Source organism: Pyricularia oryzae, chromosome 5 (genome assembly GCF_000002495.2).
Source record: "Pyricularia oryzae 70-15 chromosome 5, whole genome shotgun sequence".
NCBI lineage: Eukaryota > Fungi > Ascomycota > Sordariomycetes > Magnaporthales > Pyriculariaceae > Pyricularia > Pyricularia oryzae.
Window position 1 is genome coordinate 4,159,125 of NC_017852.1, and position 22,833 is coordinate 4,181,957.

The window sequence follows — 22,833 nt, forward strand, 5'->3', positions numbered from 1 at the left end:
CACGAACCCCCGGTAGCCGTCCGACTCGAGCTGCATGTTGTAGTTGGCGCCGTACTTGAGGCTGCGCTCCAGCAGCGGGCGCCACACGTCGGCGGGCTTCCCCAGCGCCTGCGCCGCCATGGCCGCCGTGAAGTCGCCAAACGAGTACTCGAGCCCGCGGCTGAACTCGCGCGTGTGCTGGCCGACGGCCGTGCTCTCGAGGAAGCCGTAGGGTATGTACCCGAGCCTGTTGTACGCCTCGTTGTTGCGGCCCTCGTAGTCCCAGTTGGGCGGCGTGGCCGTGACGTCGTGCTCCAGCGCCGCCCAGTAGTCGTCCATGTTGACGCCCAGCTCCCCGGCGTGCTTGGCGTACTTGACCATAAAGTCCGCCACGATGGGCACGCCGTTGTTGCCGCCCTGCACCCAGCCCTTGACGTTGTTGGCGCGGCACTCGGGCAGCCAGCCCTCGCGCCGGAAGCCGTCGACGTACGAGTCGGTGATCTGCGCCATCTCGCGCGGCGACGTCAGCGCCATGAGCGGAAACAGCGTCCGGAACGTGTCCCAGCTGCAGTACATGCCGTCAAAGTAGGGGTGGGCCGACTCCGTGTAGGGGGGTGGCGCGTCGCCCGTCGCGTTGTTGGGCGACAGGAAGGTGCGGTAAAAGTTGGTGTAGAAGAGCTGGCGGATCTTGTCGGGCGTGCCGTCGGCCAGCTCGATGCGGCGCAGCTTGTCCTCCCAGAGCGCGTTGCTGTCGGCCACGACCTTGTCAAAGTCCTGCGGCGACGGGATCTGCTGCTCCATGTTCTGGCAGGCCTTTTCCGCCGAGACAAAGGACACGCCGCGGCGCACCACGATGGTGCCGCTGGTGTTGCCGAAGCGCACGATGGCGCCGGCGTTGGTGGGCTGCGTGAGGGCCGGGTTGCGGCGGCGCTCCGTCCACCTGCCAAAGTTCCACGAGTCGGTGTCGTTGCGTCGGGCGTCCCATCCCTCGGGGTTGGCGCCCCAAAACTCGCGGTCCGTGAACTTTCCCGAGGCCGAGAGGTCGACGCACTGAAACGCCGTGTAGCGGAACAGGCTGGGCCCGAAGCTGCTGAACCACGTGCCGTTCATCAGGATCCGCTGCGCCGGCCAGTCGGCGTGCATCTGGCCGTAGTTGAACGAGTGCGTCCCGTCGGTGGTCCAGTCGAGAACCAGCGTCGGCTTCACGCCGGCGGGGAACGTGTAGCGCTCCAGCGACGCCCCCCGCGTGGACGCCGCCTCCATCAAGACCCCGTTGGTCAGCGGCGTGCTGAAGTAGCCCGGAAACCCCTGGTCCTTGACCCCGTCGCCGTCCCGCCGCAGCCCCCGCGCCGTCTCGATGGTCGGGCAAGACTCGAACCCGCCGCAGACCACCGGCATGATGCTGAACTGCCCGTAGCTGCCGTCTGCGCTGCCCGTCCCCGAGTCGTGCAGCGGCGACATGCCCTTGACGATCTCCTTGGACTCGGACACGTACCCCGCCGGCGCGTAGCCGTCCACGTTGATGGTCACCTTGGCCATGCCGAACGGCACCGACGCCCCCGCAAACACGTTGCCCGGGTCGTTGTTTTGCGCCGTGCCGGTGAACACGTTGACCATTTTGGTGAGCGGACCCGGCGACACCATGGCCGATGCTCCCGTGACGGCTAGTGCCGACAGGGCTGTCTTTGTCCGGCCGTTGAGCATGGCGTGGTGTAGAGTCTAGACGCTTTTTTGTTACGGCTCTTTTTCTTTCTTTTCTGGTATGCGGTGCTGAGCCTTGCTGTCCTCTTTCCGTGTCTGGGACTGCCGTCAAAGCTGCAGAAAAAAAAAAGAAAGGAGGGCGACAAGATGGGACCATACCAAACAAAGGCGACCTCGCAACCCGTCTTATGCTCATGACGTCGCCGCACCGCCCTGCAGACAAAGCCTGCACCTACTGCTGCGCTTGTCGGCATTAGAGTTTTGATATGGGATATGAACTTATTTGGCTACGACGAATTAACGACGCGCCTGCATATTCTCCAACTTCCGCTGGTGCCGTAACACGGCATGAGTAGTATGCAGTAGATTAGTATTTCATACTTCTCCCTCCGCTCTCGGTAGGTTTCCCCGCATAGGCAAGGAGATCATCTCATAACATGTCGTCCCATCCCTGCGCGGAAAAAGCTTGATCGTAGAAAAGAGTCAGATGTACAAGTGAGATGGACGCCTTCAATTGGGTCCTGGCAAGGTCGCATTTGACCACTTCCAAACAACTCAGGGGCAGCTCCCGGTGTAAGTGGGAGGAACGCTGGTTGTTTGTACTAGATCTAGACTATTCCTTGCCTTCTATATCAGCATCCGCTGCGATGTAGTTTGGTGTCTGCCGCGGCTGAGGCCGCACATGGAATGCATCGAAGGGAGTCCAACCTTTGTCATGGCGAAAAAGCCTATCTTGTCCCCACCTGGCAAACAAACACTTTTGGCAAAGACATGCTTTCGATCTGTCTAGCTCAGACGACGGGCCAGATCACTGCCCAAAACAACCTCCCGACTGAAACCATACTTTTCTTTTCGTCCCTGGATTACTTGGCTTATATTATCTGCAAAACATCTTGTTCTCTTCCAAAGTGATATTGTGCAACCGCCCTACCATTTCGTCTCCAATGGGGAAAAGCCGGCATTCCCAAAGGAGGCCCCCGACAATCAATTTCTGGCCGTGAGACAGAGTCACGACTGACAATCCTCACGGCTGCAACCTGGGCTGAGGCGACAACGCAAAGGCGCACTGCAAGCAGTTCAAGTACAAAGACTATAGGATGGAGACCCGTCAGCCATGGGATTCCTTTCGACTTTGAAGCCAGCCCAGAGTGTAAACCCCGCAAAGAGATTGTAATTACTGGGGGCAAACGGTCTTAGGTCACGCACTACGTTCCGGTCGCTAGACGGGGCCGCTGGTCGCGAGGTCGATAGTCGTGCCACCTGCTGTTGGCATCTGGAAGCGGTGCGCTGCACTCGGAGGCCGAGGATGATTGGCAAACTGCCCGGCAAAAGAAAGCACGCCTCTTCGGATCACAATTGACAAATTTGTGGAGGCGAGAGACTACAAGGTCTGTTCATGGGGCTCGCTAACTCTGGGAAGAATTATTGTCATTTTTTTGGCTTTTATAAGGACTGCCAAAGCTGTTGGTGAAATTGCATCAACTGCTCCCCAAGAACGTACGGAGAACATTTTCCTCGTTAAGGGATTAAGCATCTGCAAGTACCTAGATAGGAAAGTAAATAATTGTGGAACGTGCAACGAGGTATACTCATTGTGACCAGTGTCAAATAAGCCAATTTTAGCTAAACGACCGACGCAGTTGGGGCAAAGGGCAGGCAAAGAAGACGCAAAGTTGGCCGTGTCCGTAAACTAACATTTTTGTCCATGGATAAGAAAGGTGCTTGTGCAAATGATAGGTCCATGTAAACAAAGAAAAAGAAAGAAAAATCACTATATTAACATACTGAAAGGAGTTGCTTCGAATTTGGCAATTGAGCCGGGGTTTATCTCGGGAGGTTGTGACTTCCGTGGTTTGCATTTCGAGCACATTCTTTGGTGATACTGCGTTTGGATGCGGTGCAAAGTGTGGCCGCTGCTAATGTTGCCGTGGTTTTCCTGTAATGAAACTCGGCCAAGGCGAAAGCCACGTCAAAGGTAAAGCAAAGGGAATCGGATCAAACTCAACGCACAGCTCAACAATGACAGACTGCAATCAAATACTCTTGGTATCATTATAATTATGACCAAACATGGAGAGAAGCGGGTGCAAACACTTGCCAACCAAACACTCAACCCGCCCCAGCAGCAATCTCCTCTTCCTCGTCTTCCCACTCTCCGTCCTCTTCCGCCTTCTCATTGACGAGCGTCTCAGCATCACCTGCCATTCCTTCACTGTCAAACTCGTAATCATCGCTGTCATAGTCGACATCCATCTCATCCTCGTCATCGTCATCCCCATCGGCATTCTCGCCCGACTTTTTGCTGTTCTTCTTCTGCTCCTCCTTTTCTTTCCGCTTGCGCTCCACGTTCTCCTTTTGCACCTTTTTCCTCGCTTCCTTCTCCCGCTGCTTCTGTTCCCACTTCTTCTCCATCGCCTTGATCTCCTCCTTGGACTTGTTGATGTATTCATGCCACATGACCTTGCCGGCACAGACACCCTCCTCGACCTTGAGGAGTCGTAACCTCATCCGCGGGCCAAGCTCTGCAAGCTTCACGGCGCGCTTCTCGACGTTTTGCTGCTCGGTGCCAGCCTGGCTGCCCTCATCGCCGTTCTCCGCCTCCCTCATCGCCGCACGGGCTTTCGCGTTGAGGACCTTGCGCGACGTGGGCTCCAGGACCTCTACTTCGGCGTCCGTCTCGGCCTCGCTGCCACTGGTGCCACCATCCGTCATGTACCCTGAGCCGTCCTCGCCGCCAATCATGTAATCGGCAATGTCCTGCAGCTTGTTGAGGTTTGGCAGGCCGCCCTTTTTGCCTGTCTTGCCGCTCAACAGCTTCTCGGCTGCGTTGAGTCGCTTGAGCGGTTTCGAGATGCCGGTTGGCTTGGTTGTGATGGCGTAGTGCCTAAAGTCGATTATAAAGCTGCCGTCCATCTCCTTGGATTGCTCACGGTTCATGAGCAGGACCCTGCGTATCGACTTGAGCGACGTCTTCTGGGGGTTGATGGGAGCAAAGAGAGACTGGAATACAGTCGTCGTCAGGGATTCGAGGTGCTTGGGTGTTTTGGACGGAGCATCGGCCGAAGAGCTTGAAAAGTTGTTCATGACGAGCTGAATGGGTAGGCCAAGTTAGAACGGATTGCACACCTAGAGCAGTGTTGACGATGCTTACCAGTGGAGATGTGACGAACTCCTTGCCCTGTCCCTTGGGTCGCCTCTGAGATTTTTGCACATCCTTTGTCAGGGAGTACTTCTCAACGCGGAAGTGCAGCGTCGGTCCACGAGGAGTAAGAGCCACCCTCAGGTTGACATTGCCAGACTCGGACCTGGAGAACAAGAGCAGATGCGTGACGCCAAGCGGTCCACACATGACCAGATAATCCCTCAGCTTGTTGGCCCTCCTCTCTTTGAGTCGGCTGGCAGTGCCGGGCTCCATGACGCGACGCACATCCGTGGCCAATTGGCTGACGCTGGAACCGACCTCGCCGGCGCCGATGCGAATGACCATGCTCTTGGGGTCGCGAATTGAGGCATTGCCGGTGTTGATTGGTCCCTTTTGCTGGTTGGGGTTCTTTGCACCAGCGTGCGTTCTTCTTTTTGCTCTACTGCGCGCCATCTTGAATGTTTTGGCCTGTACACCAAGACGACAATGTACAGTGAGGTATTGCTGCTGATGGCGCGGAGCTTGAAGGCGGCGACGAAGGTCCTGCCGCAAGAAAAAAAAACTTTGGCGGGGCGGTAAACAGGGAGCAGGGATTGCGATAAAGCGAGATAAGAAATTTTACTCCAGCTGCCGAGGAATTATTGCAGACTTGAAAGCTAAACCCAGATTGCGGAAGTGTTTTCCACTAAAATTCCAAGGATTCTTGCGTGTGGTTCGTCCAACTCCAAGCTAGCGGCGCAAAAGCCATCGACCCCACACTTATTTTTCCCTGCATCGCAAAATTTAGAAATTCTTTATGACCGCCCGCACTGAGGCGTTCTCAAACTCCGACAACCTCATCGCGGACGTTCACCTCGCGCCGGCAACAATGTCTTCCGCCAAACGTGTCAAATTGTCTCACTCCAAGGCTCCAGGGCCTTTCCGGAAGCCCAGCTCTGGGGACCGTGCCGCTGCGAAAGTTCTCACAAAGAAGATCACCCAAGCTCCCAAAGCTGCTGCGCCAATCAAGCAAAAAGCCCGTGAGGCTGAAGAAGATGATGATGATGATGACAAGGACGACAAGGATGAAGAGGACGAAGAGCAGAACGACGACAGCAGCGATGAAGCTAGCGAAAACGACGACTCCACGCCCACAGTAGAGGAGGCGACCAAAGAGGGCCAAACTGAGCTGCCGAGCAAGGAAGAGACGCCAACCAAGTCTTTCCGGGATCTTGTCAGTGCCCCCCGATAACGCTCAGAAATTGGCCCTACCTACCTAGCGCATGTGCGCAATAGCTGACACTCGATATCTAGGGCATTGTCGAACCACTTTGCGAGGCATGCGAGGCTCTCAAATTCAAGAAGCCTACACCGATTCAAGAGCAGGCGATACCCCTGGCACTGCAAGGCCGCGATGTGATTGGTATTGCAGAGACAGGTTCAGGAAAAACGGCCGCCTTTGCGCTTCCTATCCTCCAGTCCTTACTCGAAAAGCCGCAGCCTCTGTTCGGGCTCGTGCTTGCTCCCACTCGAGAGCTTGCCGCCCAGATTGGTCAAACATTCGAAGCCCTTGGTGCCTCGATCTCGTTGCGGTGCGCCGTCGTGGTCGGTGGTCTCGACATGGTGTCCCAGTCCACCGCACTGGGAAAGAAGCCTCACATTGTTGTCGCCACACCTGGACGTCTGCTGGACCATTTGGAAAAGACCAAGGGCTTCAGCTTGCGGTCTTTGAAGTTTTTGGTCATGGACGAGGCTGACAGGCTGCTCGACCTGGACTTTGGGCCCATCCTCGATAAAATCCTCAAGTTCCTTCCCAGGGAGCGCCGCACCTTCCTCTTCTCCGCCACCATGAGCTCCAAGGTTGAGAGCTTGCAGCGAGCCAGTCTGCGCGACCCGCTCAAGGTTAGCGTTAGCTCCAGCCAGGAGAAGACGGTGTCTACCCTTATCCAGAACCCCCTCTTCATCCCTCACAAGCACAAGGATGTCTACCTCATTTATCTTGCAAATGAGTTTGCCGGCAAAACCACCATCGTCTTCACAAGAACTGTCAACGAGGCCCAGCGTGTTTCTATCCTGCTGCGCACGCTCTCATTTGGCGCAATTCCTTTGCACGGCCAGCTCTCACAATCAATGCGTTTGGGCGCTCTGAACAAGTTCAAGGCTAGGTCACGCGATATTTTAGTGGCAACCGACGTCGCTGCTCGTGGTCTGGACATTCCAGAAGTCGATCTTGTCATCAAGTAAGTGCCCTACCCTAATTTCCCTAGAGGATTTAAGCTTTGCTAACCACCCTTGTCACCTGCAGTTTCGATATGCCCCAGGACAGCATGACGTATATTCACCGTGTGGGTCGTACCGCACGTGCTGGACGGTCTGGTCGAGCCATTTCCATTATCACTCAGTATGACCTCGAATTGTGGTTGAGGATAGAAAAGGCGGCCCTAAACGGACGCAAGTTGCCGCTTTTCCAACCCGATAAGGAAGAGGTGATGGTGTTCAAGGAGCGCGTGGAGGAGGCGCAGCGGCATGCACGGGAAGAGATGAAGGCTCTGCACGAAGACAGAGGCAAGAAGGGAGCAGTCCTCAAAGGCCGTAAGCGTGGCTCTGCTACAAAGAGGCGGCACGACGACATGGATGCCGAAGAGGGCTAGATTTGAATCTGTTTTGGATCTGGTGCATCGTTGTCGGGCGTTGAACCCGTGAGATTATGAGGAATGATTAGAATACCATATCATGTCAGCCTGTTGGAGTCGGTGGTACCCAATCTCGCACTTGAGCTCGCCGTTGCCGTTCCAGATCATGATGTATTAATATTGATCAACCTGACAGGGCAACAATCAGATCTCATTCGCACTGCTGCCTGAAACCTTGCAGTTCAGCTTCAAGGTGTGAGTGGGCTGTAACACGACTGTTTGGCGAATCAAAGGACCTAATCGGGAAATTGTGCTTACCTTGCCCCCCTTTCAATATCAATTCGTCGGACTGCGCATAGACAGCCTATGAAATGCTTCATTCGGACCAGGGTATTTTGATGCTTACTAGATTGGGAATTAGGCGGCCAAGGTAGCCCTCCAAGTTTGTACTTTTCAAATCCTTCCGCGCCTGTTTCTTTCTTAACCTTGGCTCCTTTGGACCTAGAACACGTCCGCGCGAGATTCTGTTGACTTTTTTTCTCTTGTTACCTTGCTCTTGCCTAGAGTATAACCAAGTTTGGTGATCATGGCAAACCATCCGAATCCAAACAGTGCAACAAGCAACCAATACTACCAGTCAGCGCCGCGAGATTATTCAACAACGACGAGTAGCTACTATGGCCCGGCGAGCCCAGACCGGGCGGCCAACGCGCCAGAGGTGGTGCCGACCGACGTGCCGCCCCATTCGCGCGGCGACAACCAGCCGCAGATGATGGTGATGGACTGGCAGGAGAGGGGCAAGCCGGCAATACAGACGTACTACGACCCAAAGATCGGCACCTACCCGGAAAGCGTGCCGACGCCGCCCTACCCGGCCAAGGTCGACACTCCGGTCCAGGGCGCACCGACGCCGTCTTACCATCGCAACATTGATGATACTCCGCTGGAGGCCGTGCCGGGGCAGTTCAACCACCAGCCGACGACGGGGATCTACAACGACAAAGCTGCCGCGCATCCGATTGGGACGGTGCAGGAGATGGGGGTTTATCAGCAAGAGGCAGCCGGGAACGACGGCTACCGGGGGCTGGGGGGCTTTCAACAACAGGGAGCGGGGGACGACAGCAATCGGGCGCTGGAGAAGCCGACAAAAACAAGAAACAAAGTGCTGGGGGTGCCAGTCGCAGTCTTCTGGGCGCTTCTGGCGCTGATAGTTCTCGCCGCCGTAGGTCTGGGAGTTGGGCTCGGGGTGGGGCTGTCGCGACGCGACGACGGCACCGCACCGCCCAACCCATCAGCCACTCCTGCCACGAATCCCGAAAGCCAGCAGACGAGCACGGCGCCGACGAGGACAACGACTCCGACGCAGGGATCATCAGGTTCGACGTCGACCACGACGTCGACCACAACGCAGGCGGCCGTCACGGCGGGCACGCGCGGGCTGGCGGCCAACAGCTGCACCTTTGACGGGTCGCGGGTGTACACGAGCGGGGCGGAAAAGTTTGACGCCATCTGCTCGGTGGACTGGCCGCAGGGGGTCGGGGCGGCGGGCGGCGGCGGCGGCGTGGTCAAGGACGTGGGCAGGGCGCTCGTCTACTCGTTCGAGGACTGCCTGGGCGAGTGCGTCAGGTACAACGACAAGCTGCCCGACGTCAGGTGCGTGGCCGTGACGTACAATTCCAACCTGACGGATTTCTTCCCGGCCTTTGCCGCAAACTGCTTCCTCAAGGACAAGAAGGGGCAGAACTTTCCGGCCAAGGATACCTCGGCCTGTGCGGCGTTGTTATAGCACGTGCAGGGCGCATTAGACCGAGAGGAGATAAAAAAATATTTAATAATTTTAAGCCCGTTCAATCGTGTCTGCTGTGTGGCAGTTGGTGCCGGGCCGGACCCGGACTGGAGCCATCTTGGGCTCTCGCCTTTGGCAGCTTAGGCACCAGCCGGTGGCATTGGAGAGAATAGAGATGGGCTTTGAAGATATCGGGGGCAAGTCTGTTGACTAGGTATCTTGCAACCATCATTTTTTTTTCATCAAAATTACAACCTGGACGCTGATTCAGCCCAGGTAAGAACAAGATTGACTTGTACGGCGTCGTGGTTGATTGACGACACGCAAAAGAAACCACACAAAAGGAAAAAGCCCACCTAGCATCAACCCAGTACCACGTTACGTAATGGGTCTCAGCTGGGTGCCCGCATGCGGCATTCTTTCCTCTGTCGCATCCCATGGTTGCTTCCAATCTGGCAAGTCTGGCTATCAATAATTTTATTTCTAGCCAATCGTTTAATCGAACGGCTTGGTTCGATCACAAGATCAACCCCCTTTTTCTCAATTTTGCAACAGGACTGGGCGATAAATGGATCACCACTCACCACTCACCACTCACCACCCTACCCACGCAAACCATGGGTCCGTAGCTACCGAAAGACCACCCGCGAACCAAACCTTTTTTGATGAACCGTGGCTCGGTCCCATGTGGTCGTGACCATGATATGGGAAGAAACGTTAACCTGAGTACCTGCGACTCGATATACAGTAAACCGATGCACTGCCATTAATGCCCAGGCAGCGACAGCAGTATACTCTCTGGTACATTTGGGGGCCAATAGGCAACAGCATATCAGCGTATCTATCAATACATTATCACGTCACTGTGGCGCCTTGCAGCAATAATCTGCCACTCGCGCCCCCAACCGACGAAGCCACAACAAGGATTAGAAACCAACATGTCTGCTTTCGATTCCTCCAGAGGCAAAGTCATGTTTGTCCACTGAAAACGGCGATGAAGTACTGCTCCAAAGTACACTAAGCTGGGCTGTGCTATCCCCGCAACCACATGCAGCTAGGGCCCTAGCGCTCGCCCTTTGGATCTATCTAGTCCCAGTCACGCTCATCTGGACCCTTTACATGACCAACTTCCCCAGAAGTAGGGCAGGTAAAACGAACAAGGGTCGTAGTAGCTTAAATGAAGGTATGCACATTGATGATATGTTTTACGACTGCACAACTCAGCAACCCTCAGCATACAAGTTTGTCGCGCCTGGCGCTGCGATGAAACCGCTGCATGGATAAGAAAAGCATACATACATACATACATACTCACCTGGTGCTGGATATCGAAGCAGACTCTGATGCAAACAGTAACGTTGCAGTGGTCCTTCAGATAAGGCGGTGTCAAGACCGTGGAGGGGGGTCGACCAGAGCTTCTTTGTCACCTGCCACGGGTGAGTTATACCGGATCCTCTCTCGCTCTCATAATCTTTGCAGTATGTCTGCCTGCGGATCTGAGTGCTGCCGTTCAATCTTCACATCTGACAAGGTACTTGCTACACTCATAGGTACTTGATAATTTCACCAAAGACCAACCCCAAGCCGACGGCTTATTTTGCATAATACCTTACATAGGCAAGGATAAGCGCCCATGCCAAGACGCGGAAGCTTGGCAGTTCGGTACTTGGGGGTTGGTGCCGGCCTTGTATCAAGTCAACCCTCGGGGGTTTAAACAACTCACAGACTGCCGTTGAATTTTAGTCAAGACATGGCGTCCCCCGCTCTGTTTTTTCTTCTGTTGATTTCTTTTTTCAAGACATGCCCGTTAGACAAGTTCCAGAAACTCCCCCCGTGGTTGGTCAGACCCGCGTTTTTCCCACTCGTGTTTCTTTCGACACGTGGGGTAAATTTGCGGTCTGGGGGTTGAGAAATGGTCTGCTCCGTCCAATGAGACATTTGGTTTGCACCATCTGCAAATTAGGCCCTACAAGGACGGTTAAATTATAGTTCTAGATGCAGACTAGCAGGTGAAGGACTTTCGGTGAGGTACCTCGTATGTGGAGCGGAAAGTGCCGCCGCTGCACCCCCTATTTGTCTGCTGCTCAAGATTAACATACAAGTCCAATTAACTTTATGATTTGTATGATCTGCAATGGCGAGTCATCTCCTTTGCTTTTTTTATCTCCGTTTTCCTCATGATGTGATCCCGTTATGGCCGATCATTCCATATGTAGAAGTCTAGAGGCATATCATTGTTTATCTGATCCTTATTTCTGCCTCCGTCTAGCCTGAGCCTTATCACACAAGACATTTCAAGCCGCTGCCACGACATTGCAAATCACTGCATTAGCGGAGTCGGGCACTCGTGGGCATGTAGCACATGGCATTATAGACGCTGTCAAGTCAAGAAAAAAAAAACGCATCCCCATCTGCAGGTGATCACATCGGCGGGATCTGGTGCTATGCAGCAAAGGCCCGAGTCCGGCCCCAACACATGCAGCATTTACCACCTTCCGGATGCAGCCATCCCGTTCGATATTGTATTGGCGCATTCGAGGTGCGGTATGTTGTGGATGGTTGCGAGGAACAAAAGGCCCGTCCAAAAATCTGCAAGGGACGGCGGGTTTGTGATTCGATTCGACGACAAGGAGGAACACAAACCCAGACAAGGGTAGGACCTTTTTTTTGTTTGCTGCTGCAAGTCGATTGAGACCCCATCCGGTCACGGAGGTGCTTTGCTGGCCATCAATGGTCCGGGCCACCGGCGCCTGGGGAATGATCACGCCCGGAGTGGGACCGGTCCAGATCTCGTGGGCGAGGCGGCCAAACATGTTCATAGAGCTTGCTTGGCTGTTGCTTGGCCCGACACGACTGTCTGATACTACCAGCCCCTTTTCAACCCGGAGCAAAGCCTCGTGGACTGCGACCATGACATTGGACACGTCTAATGAGGCACACCTAATCCTGCCACTAACGTTTCTTGCTGCCTTTTTTTTTTCTTTCCTCAAGGCCTGCAGGCTACATTCTACATTCCACACTCCAGTTAGGCATACCCCTTTGCTTGGCACCCACCGTCCGATTATCTCTAAGGTACTCATTTGCCCTTGGTTCAAAGGACAAAGTAGAGTCCAGGAGGAGCCAAGGAAAGTCCTACAACCCGTGAATAAATCCGGCCCCCTTTTACCTTAGCAACGTTGCTACGAAGGGTCTCATTTTATGCACCAACAGCAAAAGGGAGGTGTGAGAGGTTTGACCGGAAATAATATCACATTGTTCGACTTTTTATCAAATCGAGACTAGACAAAGTCGATCGGTGAGCCTTGATGTTTAGAGGACGCGCAAGAATGCCGAGACATTTACCAAGTGTTTAGTGTCCCTCTAATGATGAAAAATCTACGAGTATAAGATGATGATGTGTTGCTCCTGGAACCGACGTCGATGGGATTTCTTTCTTTGCCAGGCCAGCATCAAGCGATACTCCTTTGTTGCAGTTTTTGCAGATCGTGTCGTAGACTGATCACGACTACTTCCATGCCAACTCAACTCTGCAACATATCAACCGTCATCCAATATATTCCACAATGATGCTTCGGCTTGCAGCCGCAGCGCTCGGGCTGCTGTCCCTCGTCGCCCCACCACTTGCTGGCGCCTCTCCCATCTCTTCCGAGCTTGTCAGGCGTCAGAGCGGGCTGCAGAACGTGGCCTATTTTGTCAACTGGTGAGGCTGGAGATGCCAACATCGACAGTTCAAGTATGCCGAGTATCTACTAACGACAAGATCATTACAGGGGAATTTATGGACGCAATTTCCACGTCCAAAATGTTTCGGCTGACAAGGTCACCCATCTGCTTTATGCGTTTGCCAATTTGAGGGACGATGGGACAGTGTAAGCCAAACACCAAGCTTTCATACAGCCAGTCAGCCCCTCAAGAACTACTACCCTGGGCACGAACCAAGCTTTGATGTGTCTTGGCAAATGTCCTGAGCCGACGGGGAAAAAAAGGTTCTCCAAGGCACCTGCATGCACCCTACTGACAGTCATCTCCACTCATGCACAGCGTCGGGGGTGACATCGAGGCGGACGTCTCCAAGCACTACCCCACAGACTCGTGGAACGACGTGGGCAACAACGCGTACGGGTGCGTCAAGCAGCTGTACAAGCTGAAAAAGGCCAACCGGCACGTCAAGGTGCTGCTGAGCATCGGCGGCTGGACCTGGTCGACCAACTTCCCGTCGGCGGCCAGCAGCGAGGCCAACCGGAACCGCTTCGCCAGCACGGCCGTGGGGCTCATGAAGGACTGGGGCTTCGACGGCCTCGACATCGACTGGGAGTACCCGGCGGACGCGACGCAGGGCCAAAACATGGTGCTGCTGCTGCAGGCGGTGCGCGACGCCCTCGACGCCTACGCGGCGCAGCACGCGCCGGGCTACCACTTCCTCCTGACCATCGCGTCGCCCGCCGGGCCGACCCACTACCAAAAGATGCAGCTCGGCCAGCTGGCCGGCGTGGTGGACAAGATGTACCTGATGGCGTACGACTACGCGGGCGCCTGGGACGCCACCAGCGGGCACCAGGCCAATCTCTTCCCCAGCGGCTCGAACCCGACCTCGACGCCCTTTTCGACGGACCGCGCCGTGGCCGACTACATGGCCGCGGGGGTGCCGCCGTCCAAGATCGTGCTGGGCATGCCCATCTACGGGCGCACGTTCCAAAACACCGACGGGCCCGGCGGCGCCTACTCGGGCACGGGGCCGGGGTCCTGGGAGAACGGCATCTGGGACTACAAGGCGCTGCCGCGGCCGGGGGCGACGGAGCTGTACGACGCCGCGACGGGCGCGACCTGGAGCTACGACGCGGCGCGGCGCGAGATGGTCACGTACGACACGGCGGACAATGTGCGGCGCAAGGTGGACTGGGCCAGGGCCAGGGGCCTGGGCGGCAGCATGTTCTGGGAGCTGTCGGGCGACAGGTCCGACGGCGCCAGCCTGGTGGGCACCAGCGCCGCCAGCCTCGGCGCCCTGGACACCAGCCAGAACCAGCTCAGCTACCCGGACAGCCAGTACCTGAACATCAGGCAGGGGTTGCCGGGGGAGTAGTACTTTGTAATTACTATACTAACTAAGTGCGTTGGTGCAGGATGGATGAGGGGAAATGTGGAAATGTGGAAATGTGGCCAAGTTTGGCATCGAGAAAGGGAGGTTGTGGGACTTGGTATTTCTCTTTTTGGTTTACGAGTTTTTCCTTTCTTTGGCTTGGTTCCTGATTCATTTGGTTGGAGGCTGGGATATCCTTGTTGGTCTTTTTCATGTGATGCCTAGTATGGACGGGCTTTCATTTCATTTCGACCTGTACATTTTCAGCGTACAAATACCCTATAACTGCAAACGTTTATATTAACAATCAGGCAGGGAACCTTGACTCTGCCAGACTGCTTTATGCTAGTCTAGTGCTATAGTACCTCATGCTAGCGTCGCTTACAACTCTTGCCTCGAATGGAGCATTGATTCCTTGAAAAATGGCACATGACACTTGACGTGGGCCATGGATCTCTTCGCTAGTGCTTGTCGGATGATGAGTGGATATTATTGTTCCTCTCTCCCCATGAGCAGCGGAGAGGAGTCAATAAACCAACTGTACGAATTACAACTTTCCCTGTGGTTTGACTACTGCAAAGTGTTTTCGTAAATACTCCACATCGTTTGCTACGTCGTAACTGAAGCATCAAGAAGACGGGGGAATCTCCACTTACCGCCCTGGCGCCATGACTTTTTTTCCCTTCTTCTTCTCTTGTTCTTTTTGCCCCTTGCTTTTCATGTTATGTTGTTGGTGCGTCTGAAATGCGTGTTTGTGCGGAGAAGAGCTCGCTGCAAGTTTCCCCCGAGCAGATCGATCTCTCATCTGACCTTGTGCAACAAATAGCTTCTGTACCACTGTACCATTCAAACCCAAAATGCTTTGACGTGTTGCAGGAGGGTTCATCCTGTTCGCAGACTGTTGCCCGTTTACTCTGTGCATCCCATCCGAAACCAAAGAGCCGCCTTGCTAATTGACATTGCCCAGCAAAATGTTTGGTGCCTAGATTTCTAGTCCCGGCGCTTTCCGCACGCCAAATCATTCCCGCCCTTGCCTTTTCTTCCCCAAGTAATTAGTCTAGAATTGCCTAGCTCCAGCAAATTTTCCCAGAAAAAAAAAAAGGCGGAGTGCGGGGGATTCCTGGGCTTACGTTGCAGCATTTCTGGGGTTTCTGTCACGGTTACCACTTTTTCCCCCGCTCCCAGCGTCTCCATTTCCCCCATCCCCCACAGTTTCGTGTAATTCGCTCCATTCAAGCCACGCGATTCAACGGCCCAGACTGCCAGCTTCGGCTAGCAAACCCGCTCCGCACGAGTCGGCTGGGCCAGACAATCACCGCAGAGGAAAAAAAAAAAAAAAAAAAAAAAAAGCCTGTCTCACGAGGGCCGGCGGTTCCCTGCCCGGTAAGCGGCAAAGGACCAATTCCAGAGGGAAGTTGAAGCTGCCGAGGCCTGTTTTCTTTCTTTCTTATTTCCCCAAGGTGGAATTATGGTCAGGTGTGGATCGGAGAAAATGTCGGGTGGAGATGCTCTGTCTGTCGTCGGCTTATAGAAAAAGATCGTCTGCCCTCAGAGTTTGCGTGGTCTCGGATCCCTTTCCCCTTACGCCTCTTCTTACTCGCCTGCTTTGTTATACTCATCTGGCTTGCCTGCCCAAGGAGCGCAACACAAGACAACAAGCGTCAAGATGGACAAGAAGGAAGACATGACCATCCACGACGACCTGGGCGAGAAGCCCGAGGTCGTCGGCAGGACCAAGGAGATGAACACCACCTCGGCCGCCCTGGCTGCTGCCATTGCTGCCGAGCCGCCACGGCTCCTCTCGGCCGGTATGATCAAGTTGTATGCCATCATGTCGGTTGGCTACTTGGTCTCGACCATGAACGGTTTTGGTACGTCTTTGCTTCTTTTTTTTGTTGATTGCCCCCACCCCTTGCGAGTTTAATTTACATCTGACAATCTGGTACTCTTTCTACAGACGGTAGTTTGATGGGTGCCATCAACGACATGACGACCTACCAACAAACCTTTGGCCTCAGCTCCGCTGGCTCTTCGGCCGGCATTGTCTTTATCGTATACAACCTCGGCCAAATCGCCGCTTTCCCCTTTTGCCCCTTTCTCGGTACGTTCTTTTTTTTTTATGCCCCCCTAGCAACATCTTATGATGGAACGTATACTGACTACAAAGTTTAGCCGACGGCTACGGACGCCGCTGGTGCATCTTTATCGGCTGCGTCATCGTCCTCGTCGGCACGGCCATCCAGGGCGCGTCGCACACGCAGAGCATGTTCATCGGCGGGCGCTTCGTGCTGGGCCTGGGGGCGTCGATCGCGTCGGCGGCGGCGCCCGCGTACACGGTGGAGCTCGCGCACCCGGCGTACCGAGGGTTCATGGCGGGCATGTACAACAACTTTTGGTGGATCGGCAACATCCTGGCCGGGTGGACTACGTACGGCACCAACCTCAACTTTGACAACGCGTGGGCCTGGCGCATCCCCACCATCCTGCAGTGCGCGCTGCCGGCCGTGGTCATGGTCATGATCCTCTTCTTCCCCGAGTCGCCGCGTTGGCTGATCGCCCAGGACCGCGCCGAGGAGGCCCTGGCCATCTTTGCAAAGTACCACGGCGACGGCAACCCCGACAGCGCCATCGTGCAGCTGCAGTACCGCGAGATTGTCGAGGAGCGGGAGGCCATGAGGGACGACAACCCCTGGTGGGATTTCCGGGAGCTGGTCAACACGCGCTCTGCTCGGTACCGTCTTTCCATGGTTGTCATGATGGCTTTCTTTGGACAGTGGTCTGGTATGTTGACTCTTTTTTTTTTTTTTTTTTTTTTTTTTTCTTCTTGTCTCGATGACTTTCGAACAACACTAACTTGTCATCCACAGGCAACAATGTCGTTTCCTACTTTATGCCTGCCATGGTCAAGGAGGCCGGCATCACCGACGGCAACACCCGCCTGCTCCTCAACGCCATCAACCCGCTCTTTGGCCTCCTCGCCTCCATCTTTGGCGCCTACATGCTGGACCGCGTGGGCCGGCGCTTCATGATGCTGGCGGGCCTGAGCGGCGCCCTCTTCTTCTACGTGCTGCTGACGGCCTTCACGGCCGAGGTCAAGAACAACCCGAACCTGTCGTACGGCGTCATCGTGTCCATCTACCTCTTTGGCATCTTCTTCGCGGCCGGCTTCACGCCGCTCCAGACGCTCTACTCGATGGAGTGCCTCACGAACCGCACGCGCGCCAAGGGCTCCGGCATCAACTTCCTGTTCCTCAACATCGCCATGATCGTCAACACGTACGGCATCGCCGTCGGCATGGAGGCCATCCAGTGGAAGCTGTACATTGTCTACATTGGCTGGATCGCCATCGAGATCGCCATCATCTACTTCTTCGCCGTCGAGACCGCCGGCAAGACCCTCGAGGAGCTCGGCGGCATCTTTGAGGCCCCCAACCCGCGCAAGGCCAGCACGCAAAAGACCAGGATCGAGGTCGACGAGGCTGGCAACATCCTCAGCATGTCGAGCGGGGACGGGAGGGTGCGCGACTCGGAGAGGGCGATTTGAGATGGGGCGATGAGGCGTTTGGACGGGGGGTAGCTTTAATGAATTGGGTATTTGGGCAGTCGTTTTTTTTTTGAGTATTAGTACTGTGACTAACAATGAGACTTTATGCATGACATTTGCAATTGGATGCAGAGCGTTGGTGATGTGCAGACAATCGCGGGGCCATTTAAGTGGGTGTTTTTGGGAGATGGCGGAGGATGGGGAGTTGGTTGCAAGGGTCAAGGTGCTTTTACAGAGTGGGAAAAGGAGGCGGCTGCTCACGACGGCAGGGTTGTCCATCTCGCTACAGTCTACGTCTATGTGGCTCGTACGCCGTAAAGGGGGTGATCTGGGTCCTGGTATTATTTCGATCAAAGTCTGCCTCAGAAACACCATGCGCACATATGGCTCACAACAAAGGTCTCGGTACATCAAAGCCACCACCAACATCAAACAGGCGTCTTGGCGGCGACCCTCAGCGGATGGGCCTCGGTGTTGTAGACAAAAAAGTTCTTGTTGTCGCCGCGGCCCGGGTTGGCGGTGGCGCCGACGTCCCACTCGCCCTTCTTCTCGGCCTGGATGAGGTACTGGTACTTGAGGGTCTCGGCCAGCATGAAGCTCTGCATGATGGCGCCCAGGACGCCGCCGCCGTCCTCCCTGAGGACGTCCCTGACGTAGCCGAAGCCCCTGCCGCCCGGGACGCGCATGGTCCGGTTCTGGGCCAGGGTGGCGGCCCAGGCGACGTCGCGCCAGTAGCGGTCGCCGGTCCACTGGTAGGCGTAGTACCAGCTCTCGACGGCCTCGGGGGCCTGGCCGGCGATGCTGTAGCCGTCCTGCAGGTAGAAGCCGGCCTTGGCGTAAAAGGCGGTCTGGTTGGCGACGGCGCGGTTGGTCTTGAGGTCCTGCAGGTCCCAGCTGTAGAGGGCCGGGCCGATGCCCGAGGCGGTCTGGCGGTAGCCGTTGGCGCAGTACTCGCTAAAGTCGAGGCCGTGCTGCAGCCAGTCGGGCCGGGCTAGCGCCGTGCTGCCCAGGATGAAGGAGCCGCCGATGAAGCAGGCCAGCGACTCGGTGTAGTTGACCTGGCGCGTGCCGGCAAAGGTGGTCACCATGGTCAGGTCCGGGCGGGACGAGGGGTGCGACAGCAGGTGGGCGACGGTGGAGTCGGCGGCCTTGGTGAAGCGCTCGCCGTAGTGGGCGTAGCGCTCCGGGTCGTAGACGTACATCTTGACCAGGTACTCGTACGCCGAGTCGTTGCCCGACGTCCACCCGCCGTACCGGTCCAGGATCTCGCCCGTGTCGCAGTTGAACTGCCCGCCCGTCAGCCCCGGCCACACCTCGGACGACGGCTTGAGGAAGTAGCTCTCGGCCTTTTGCGCCAGCCGCCCGTACTGCGCGTCGCCCGTCAGGTCCGACAGCCGCTGCCACTCCAGCACCAGCGTGCCCAGCTCCGCCAGCCCGGCCGACTGCGCCCCGCTGTCCAGCTTGTTGTCGTCGCTGAACGTCTGGTTCTCGATGAAGAGCTGCCCCACGGGGATTCCGCTCTTGGTGTTGAACGCGAACTTGAGCGTGTCGGCCAGGCTCTTGGCCTGCCTGAGCAGCACGTCCACGCTTTCCGCCTTGACCTGCAGGTGGCTAAAGGGGCCCTTTAGCAGGTCGTAGGCCGAAAGCAGACCGCCGAGGTAGCGGATGTTGGTCTCGAAGAGGCTAATCTTTGAAGGCTTTGGCGTGTTGGTCTTTGTGAAATTGATGGTGCGCACGTGCTCCAGGATGGTGTTGACAATGTCCGTCTGCTCCATGATGATGGCCGTGTCGAGCCCGTCCACCGCCGTCACGCCCCAGCCGCCACGGTCGTCCGAGTAGTTGCCATACAGCGGCCGCAGCGAGTCGTGCGGGAACGCGTGCACGTGGTACGCATTCCAGGCGTACCGGAACATCTCCACCACGGCCTGCGCCCGCGCCGTCTGGTTGCTTTCGAATCCGGTGTAGTCATAGTTGCTGCCTTTCTGCTTGGGGTATGCCAGTTCCTGAGCAGAGGCCCCGTTTGCGGAGCCAGACAGGGCGCCCAGGAAGAGGCCCCCGAGCACAAAGATGTACGACAGTAGGCGTGCCATTCTCTTTTACTCGCTCACTCTCTGGTTTCCTTATGACTACAGTTCGTGGCCACAGAGCGTCGAGAAAACCTGAAGCAATCAAGGAGCAGGCGAGGGATTACTATATAAAGGCAATCATAACTGCAAGGAAATGGCGGGGCAACACGTCCGTCTGGATATAAATGGTTGTTGATCATCTGGTCGAACAAGCCGAGTGCCTGTAAATTGAGTTTTGGTTTTTTTTGTGCCTAGAAAACTCTGTCCGACTCGATCCAGCGGCGCGCTCAAGAAATTAATTTAGAAAGCCATTAATCATTTCCCAATCCGGTACGAGTCGCCGTCTATGTGGACTACCTTTGGACAGCAAACAAGGCACACTTGTCACAACCTTGCATATGGTAATATAGGGCTGGCCAAACGTCCTGTTTTCTCCGCTACTGTAACACCCACTGTCCGCTCGGGCTCCGGCAACACATCTTTTACCCGTTGCGGCTGTCCGATCTCTGTGCATAACGTCCAACATTCCAGTTCTAGACAAGTCCCTTGATCTCTAATCAGATCAGACTGACTCGGAAGTCGGTCCCGAGAAAGCGAGCAAGCCCTTTTTTCTTTCTGTTTTCTCACTTGTGAATGATTCAGAAGTGCCTGCACACATAAGATGAAGAGCATAAATGTCTTGACATAAACTATCGTTAAAGAGTGTGTTCCTAGAGTTGAAGATCATAAAAGACAAAAAGAAAAAAGCTTTGACCTCAACAAAGCAGTCGGAAAGACGAGAGTCCATGCTATCGCAGCCAAACGAAAAACCAGAATCCCAGATGCTGTAGAAAAAAAAAAGACAAACACCAGGGCCTCAGAAAGAAATCCCTACCAGGAGACAGCGCCGACCATGCAGACGAGACCAGAAAACAGACGAAACAAGAAACAAAGAAGAGACGCAAAAGGAAAAGAAAACGACAAGCACAGAAGAGGGGTGCAGCGTTGCTGCAATGAAAAGACGGACGCAAATGCCTGCAGCATCAACCGCTCACAAACGTGACAATGTGAGCAGCCGTAGCCGAAGAGAGAGAGAGAGAGAGAGAGAGAGAGAGAGAGAAAAGCCAACACAGTCGGCCACCCAAGGGGCACATCTCAGCACCTTAGAACATGGCGGGCAGCCTGACGGGCAGCGAGCGCTTGCCCTTGGGGGTGGCGGGCTTGGGCTTGGGCATGGGCATGGTGCTGTTCTTGCCGGGGCGCTTGGGCCCGTTGTTCTTCTTGCCGCCCTTCCTGTCCTTGCGCGGCTTCTTGCCGTCCTTTTTCTTGTCGCAGTCCTTTTTGGCCTCGGCCTCGACGTCGCGCTTCTGGTTGGCGGCGGGCTCGGCGGGCGCGGCGGGCGCGGTGCCGTTCTTGGGCTTGCCAAACTTGTGCCTGAGCTTCTCGAGCTCCTTCTTGATGTCCTTGCCAATGTCGCCCAGGTTCAGGGGGTCGCGCTCCTCGAGGGTGACGCTGCGCTTGGGCGTGGCCTTTTTGGGCTCGCTCTTCTTGGGCGGCTTGCCCGGCTTGGTGTTGTTCTTGCCCACCGGCACGCCGACCTTGGGAGGCGACTTCTTCTTGGCGTCCTCGGCCTTCTTCTTTGCGTCTTCGGCCTTCTTCTTGGCGTCCTCTCCCTTCTTCTTGACGGCGACGGGGACCTGGGGGTCGCTAAACATGTCCTTGGCGGCGGCGCGCTTCACCTGCTGCCTCGGCGGCATGCCCGGCTTGGTGATGTTGAGGTGGGGGATCTTGGGCAGGCGCTTCTTGGCCTCCTCGAGCTTCTTGCGGGCCTTTTCCTTGTCCGCCTCGATCTTCTTCTTGAGGTCCTCCTTGACCTCGCCGGGGCTCTTGGGGTCGCGCTTGGCAAAGTGCGCGGGCATGGGCCCGTTTCCGGGCGCCTCGCTCCGGGCCTGCAGGGCCGCGCTGGCTCCGTCTCCGTTCATGGGGACGGCAACGGCGGCCGAGGCCAGGAGGCTGACGATCAGAGTCTCGAATCTCATCTTGACGTGTTGATGGGGTATAAGATGAGGGATAAAGAGATAAGGACAAGACAACTGCAACGATAGCAAATGGAAGAGAAAAAAGGAGAAAAGGAAAAAAGGAACAGAGGACAAAGGGAATAAGGAAAAAGAGACGTAGGAAAGATAGGAAAGGAAAAGAGAGACCAAAGAGGAGGTGGTGGTGAGAAGGAAGCAAAAAGATCCAGAAAGGGAGGACAACGCCCTTCTTTTATCTTTGCTCGCTTGCCATGTTCACCACCATCTGGTCACGTCTCGGAAGGTGAGTGATACTCCCCAACATCGTACACGCACAACCAGTGATGGCATCAAAGCGGTCGAGTTTCTATTTCGGAATCCAACTACACTACGGCATCCGCTCTGGTATCAAGATTAGTGGAAACGCCAAAGGCTTCTCCTTGACGAATAAGGGGGCCACTCCACATCCAGGTGGTGTACCATTGGAATCTACCAAAGTATCAGTCGCCTGTCGACGCATACTCTTACCCAGCTGCGCTGCAACTCTGCCGCTGCCGTAGGGCACGAGACCGGATCGAGAAGGTCCAAAACTCCGGGATCGTGGTAGTGCGCTCCGAATCCTACTGCATTGGGTAGGTATGGCAGCTGTTAACCTTAGCGCTTGGCGCATTGAACTGGTGGAGAGGGCAGGACCGACCAACAGCAACCCCCCCAACCATCGGGGTCGGGGTTATCCACAATCTCTCAGAACGGATAATACCTTGTACCATGGCAGCATGTTGGCTTGCCACCGGCGTGCGCATGCATCCTGCATCCTTGTGTCAATCAAGCTTGTCGGCTTGTTGTCAGCCCCCCTAGCTACCCGTGCCCGCCCCGACTCGTGCATCTGTTTCGGCTGGGGGGATCCGCCGCCCCGAGAATAGCAAAAAACA

The 22,833-nt window shown here is 55.6% G+C and overlaps 9 protein-coding genes across 9 annotated transcripts in view; 4 read left to right on the forward strand and 5 right to left on the reverse strand.

The window, feature by feature from the left end:
• MGG_00088 (glycosyl hydrolase) overlaps positions 1-1,683 on the reverse strand; it is a gene marked incomplete at both ends in the record, with an annotated part of 1,877 nt that extends 194 nt beyond the window's left edge. Inside the window, one exon of the mRNA XM_003718999.1 lies at positions 8-1,683. Coding sequence (XP_003719047.1) covers positions 8-1,683 — 1,676 coding nt within the window. The remainder of the gene's footprint in view (positions 1-7) is intronic.
• Positions 1,684-3,707: 2,024 nt separating this feature from the next.
• MGG_00087 (ribosome biogenesis protein SSF1) lies at positions 3,708-5,366 on the reverse strand. Its single transcript, XM_003719000.1, has 2 exons — positions 4,832-5,366; positions 3,708-4,770 (listed from the first exon to the last, which is right to left on the reverse strand). The coding sequence occupies exons 1-2, from the start codon at positions 5,273-5,275 to the stop codon at positions 3,790-3,792; spliced, it is 1,425 nt and encodes a 474-aa protein (XP_003719048.1). The 5' UTR covers positions 5,276-5,366; the 3' UTR covers positions 3,708-3,789.
• A 157-nt stretch (positions 5,367-5,523) lies between these two features.
• MGG_17539 (ATP-dependent rRNA helicase RRP3) lies at positions 5,524-8,006 on the forward strand. Its single transcript, XM_003719001.1, has 3 exons — positions 5,524-6,035; positions 6,116-7,041; positions 7,107-8,006. The coding sequence occupies exons 1-3, from the start codon at positions 5,619-5,621 to the stop codon at positions 7,450-7,452; spliced, it is 1,689 nt and encodes a 562-aa protein (XP_003719049.1). The 5' UTR covers positions 5,524-5,618; the 3' UTR covers positions 7,453-8,006.
• Positions 7,938-11,330, forward strand: MGG_17540 (uncharacterized protein). The gene is made up of 3 exons (XM_003719002.1): positions 7,938-10,403; positions 10,558-10,656; positions 10,771-11,330. The coding sequence occupies exon 1, from the start codon at positions 8,021-8,023 to the stop codon at positions 9,218-9,220; it is 1,200 nt and encodes a 399-aa protein (XP_003719050.1). The 5' UTR covers positions 7,938-8,020; the 3' UTR covers positions 9,221-10,403; positions 10,558-10,656; positions 10,771-11,330.
• Positions 11,180-12,132, reverse strand: MGG_11674 (uncharacterized protein; the record flags this gene model as incomplete). The annotated part of the gene is made up of 3 exons (XM_003719003.1): positions 11,180-11,186; positions 11,253-11,303; positions 11,864-12,132. 3 exons carry the CDS (start codon positions 12,130-12,132, stop codon positions 11,180-11,182), a joined length of 327 nt encoding a protein of 108 aa, XP_003719051.1.
• Positions 12,133-12,783: 651 nt separating this feature from the next.
• On the forward strand, positions 12,784-14,300 carry MGG_00086 (endochitinase; the record flags this gene model as incomplete). Its single annotated transcript, XM_003719004.1, has 3 exons — positions 12,784-12,920; positions 12,991-13,089; positions 13,262-14,300. The coding sequence occupies 3 exons, from the start codon at positions 12,784-12,786 to the stop codon at positions 14,298-14,300; spliced, it is 1,275 nt and encodes a 424-aa protein (XP_003719052.1).
• A 1,245-nt stretch (positions 14,301-15,545) lies between these two features.
• On the forward strand, positions 15,546-17,955 carry MGG_00085 (lactose permease). The gene is made up of 4 exons (XM_003719005.1): positions 15,546-16,168; positions 16,255-16,398; positions 16,470-17,078; positions 17,165-17,955. Exons 1-4 carry the CDS (start codon positions 15,964-15,966, stop codon positions 17,839-17,841), a joined length of 1,635 nt encoding a protein of 544 aa, XP_003719053.1. The 5' UTR covers positions 15,546-15,963; the 3' UTR covers positions 17,842-17,955.
• Positions 17,956-18,269: 314 nt separating this feature from the next.
• On the reverse strand, positions 18,270-19,931 carry MGG_00084 (mannosyl-oligosaccharide 1,2-alpha-mannosidase IB; the record flags this gene model as incomplete). Its single annotated transcript, XM_003719006.1, has 1 exon — positions 18,270-19,931. One exon carries the CDS (start codon positions 19,929-19,931, stop codon positions 18,270-18,272), a length of 1,662 nt encoding a protein of 553 aa, XP_003719054.1.
• Positions 19,932-21,049: 1,118 nt separating this feature from the next.
• On the reverse strand, positions 21,050-21,959 carry MGG_00083 (uncharacterized protein; the record flags this gene model as incomplete). Its single annotated transcript, XM_003719007.1, has 1 exon — positions 21,050-21,959. Exon 1 carries the CDS (start codon positions 21,923-21,925, stop codon positions 21,050-21,052), a length of 876 nt encoding a protein of 291 aa, XP_003719055.1. The 5' UTR covers positions 21,926-21,959.
• Positions 21,960-22,833: the final 874 nt, after the last annotated feature.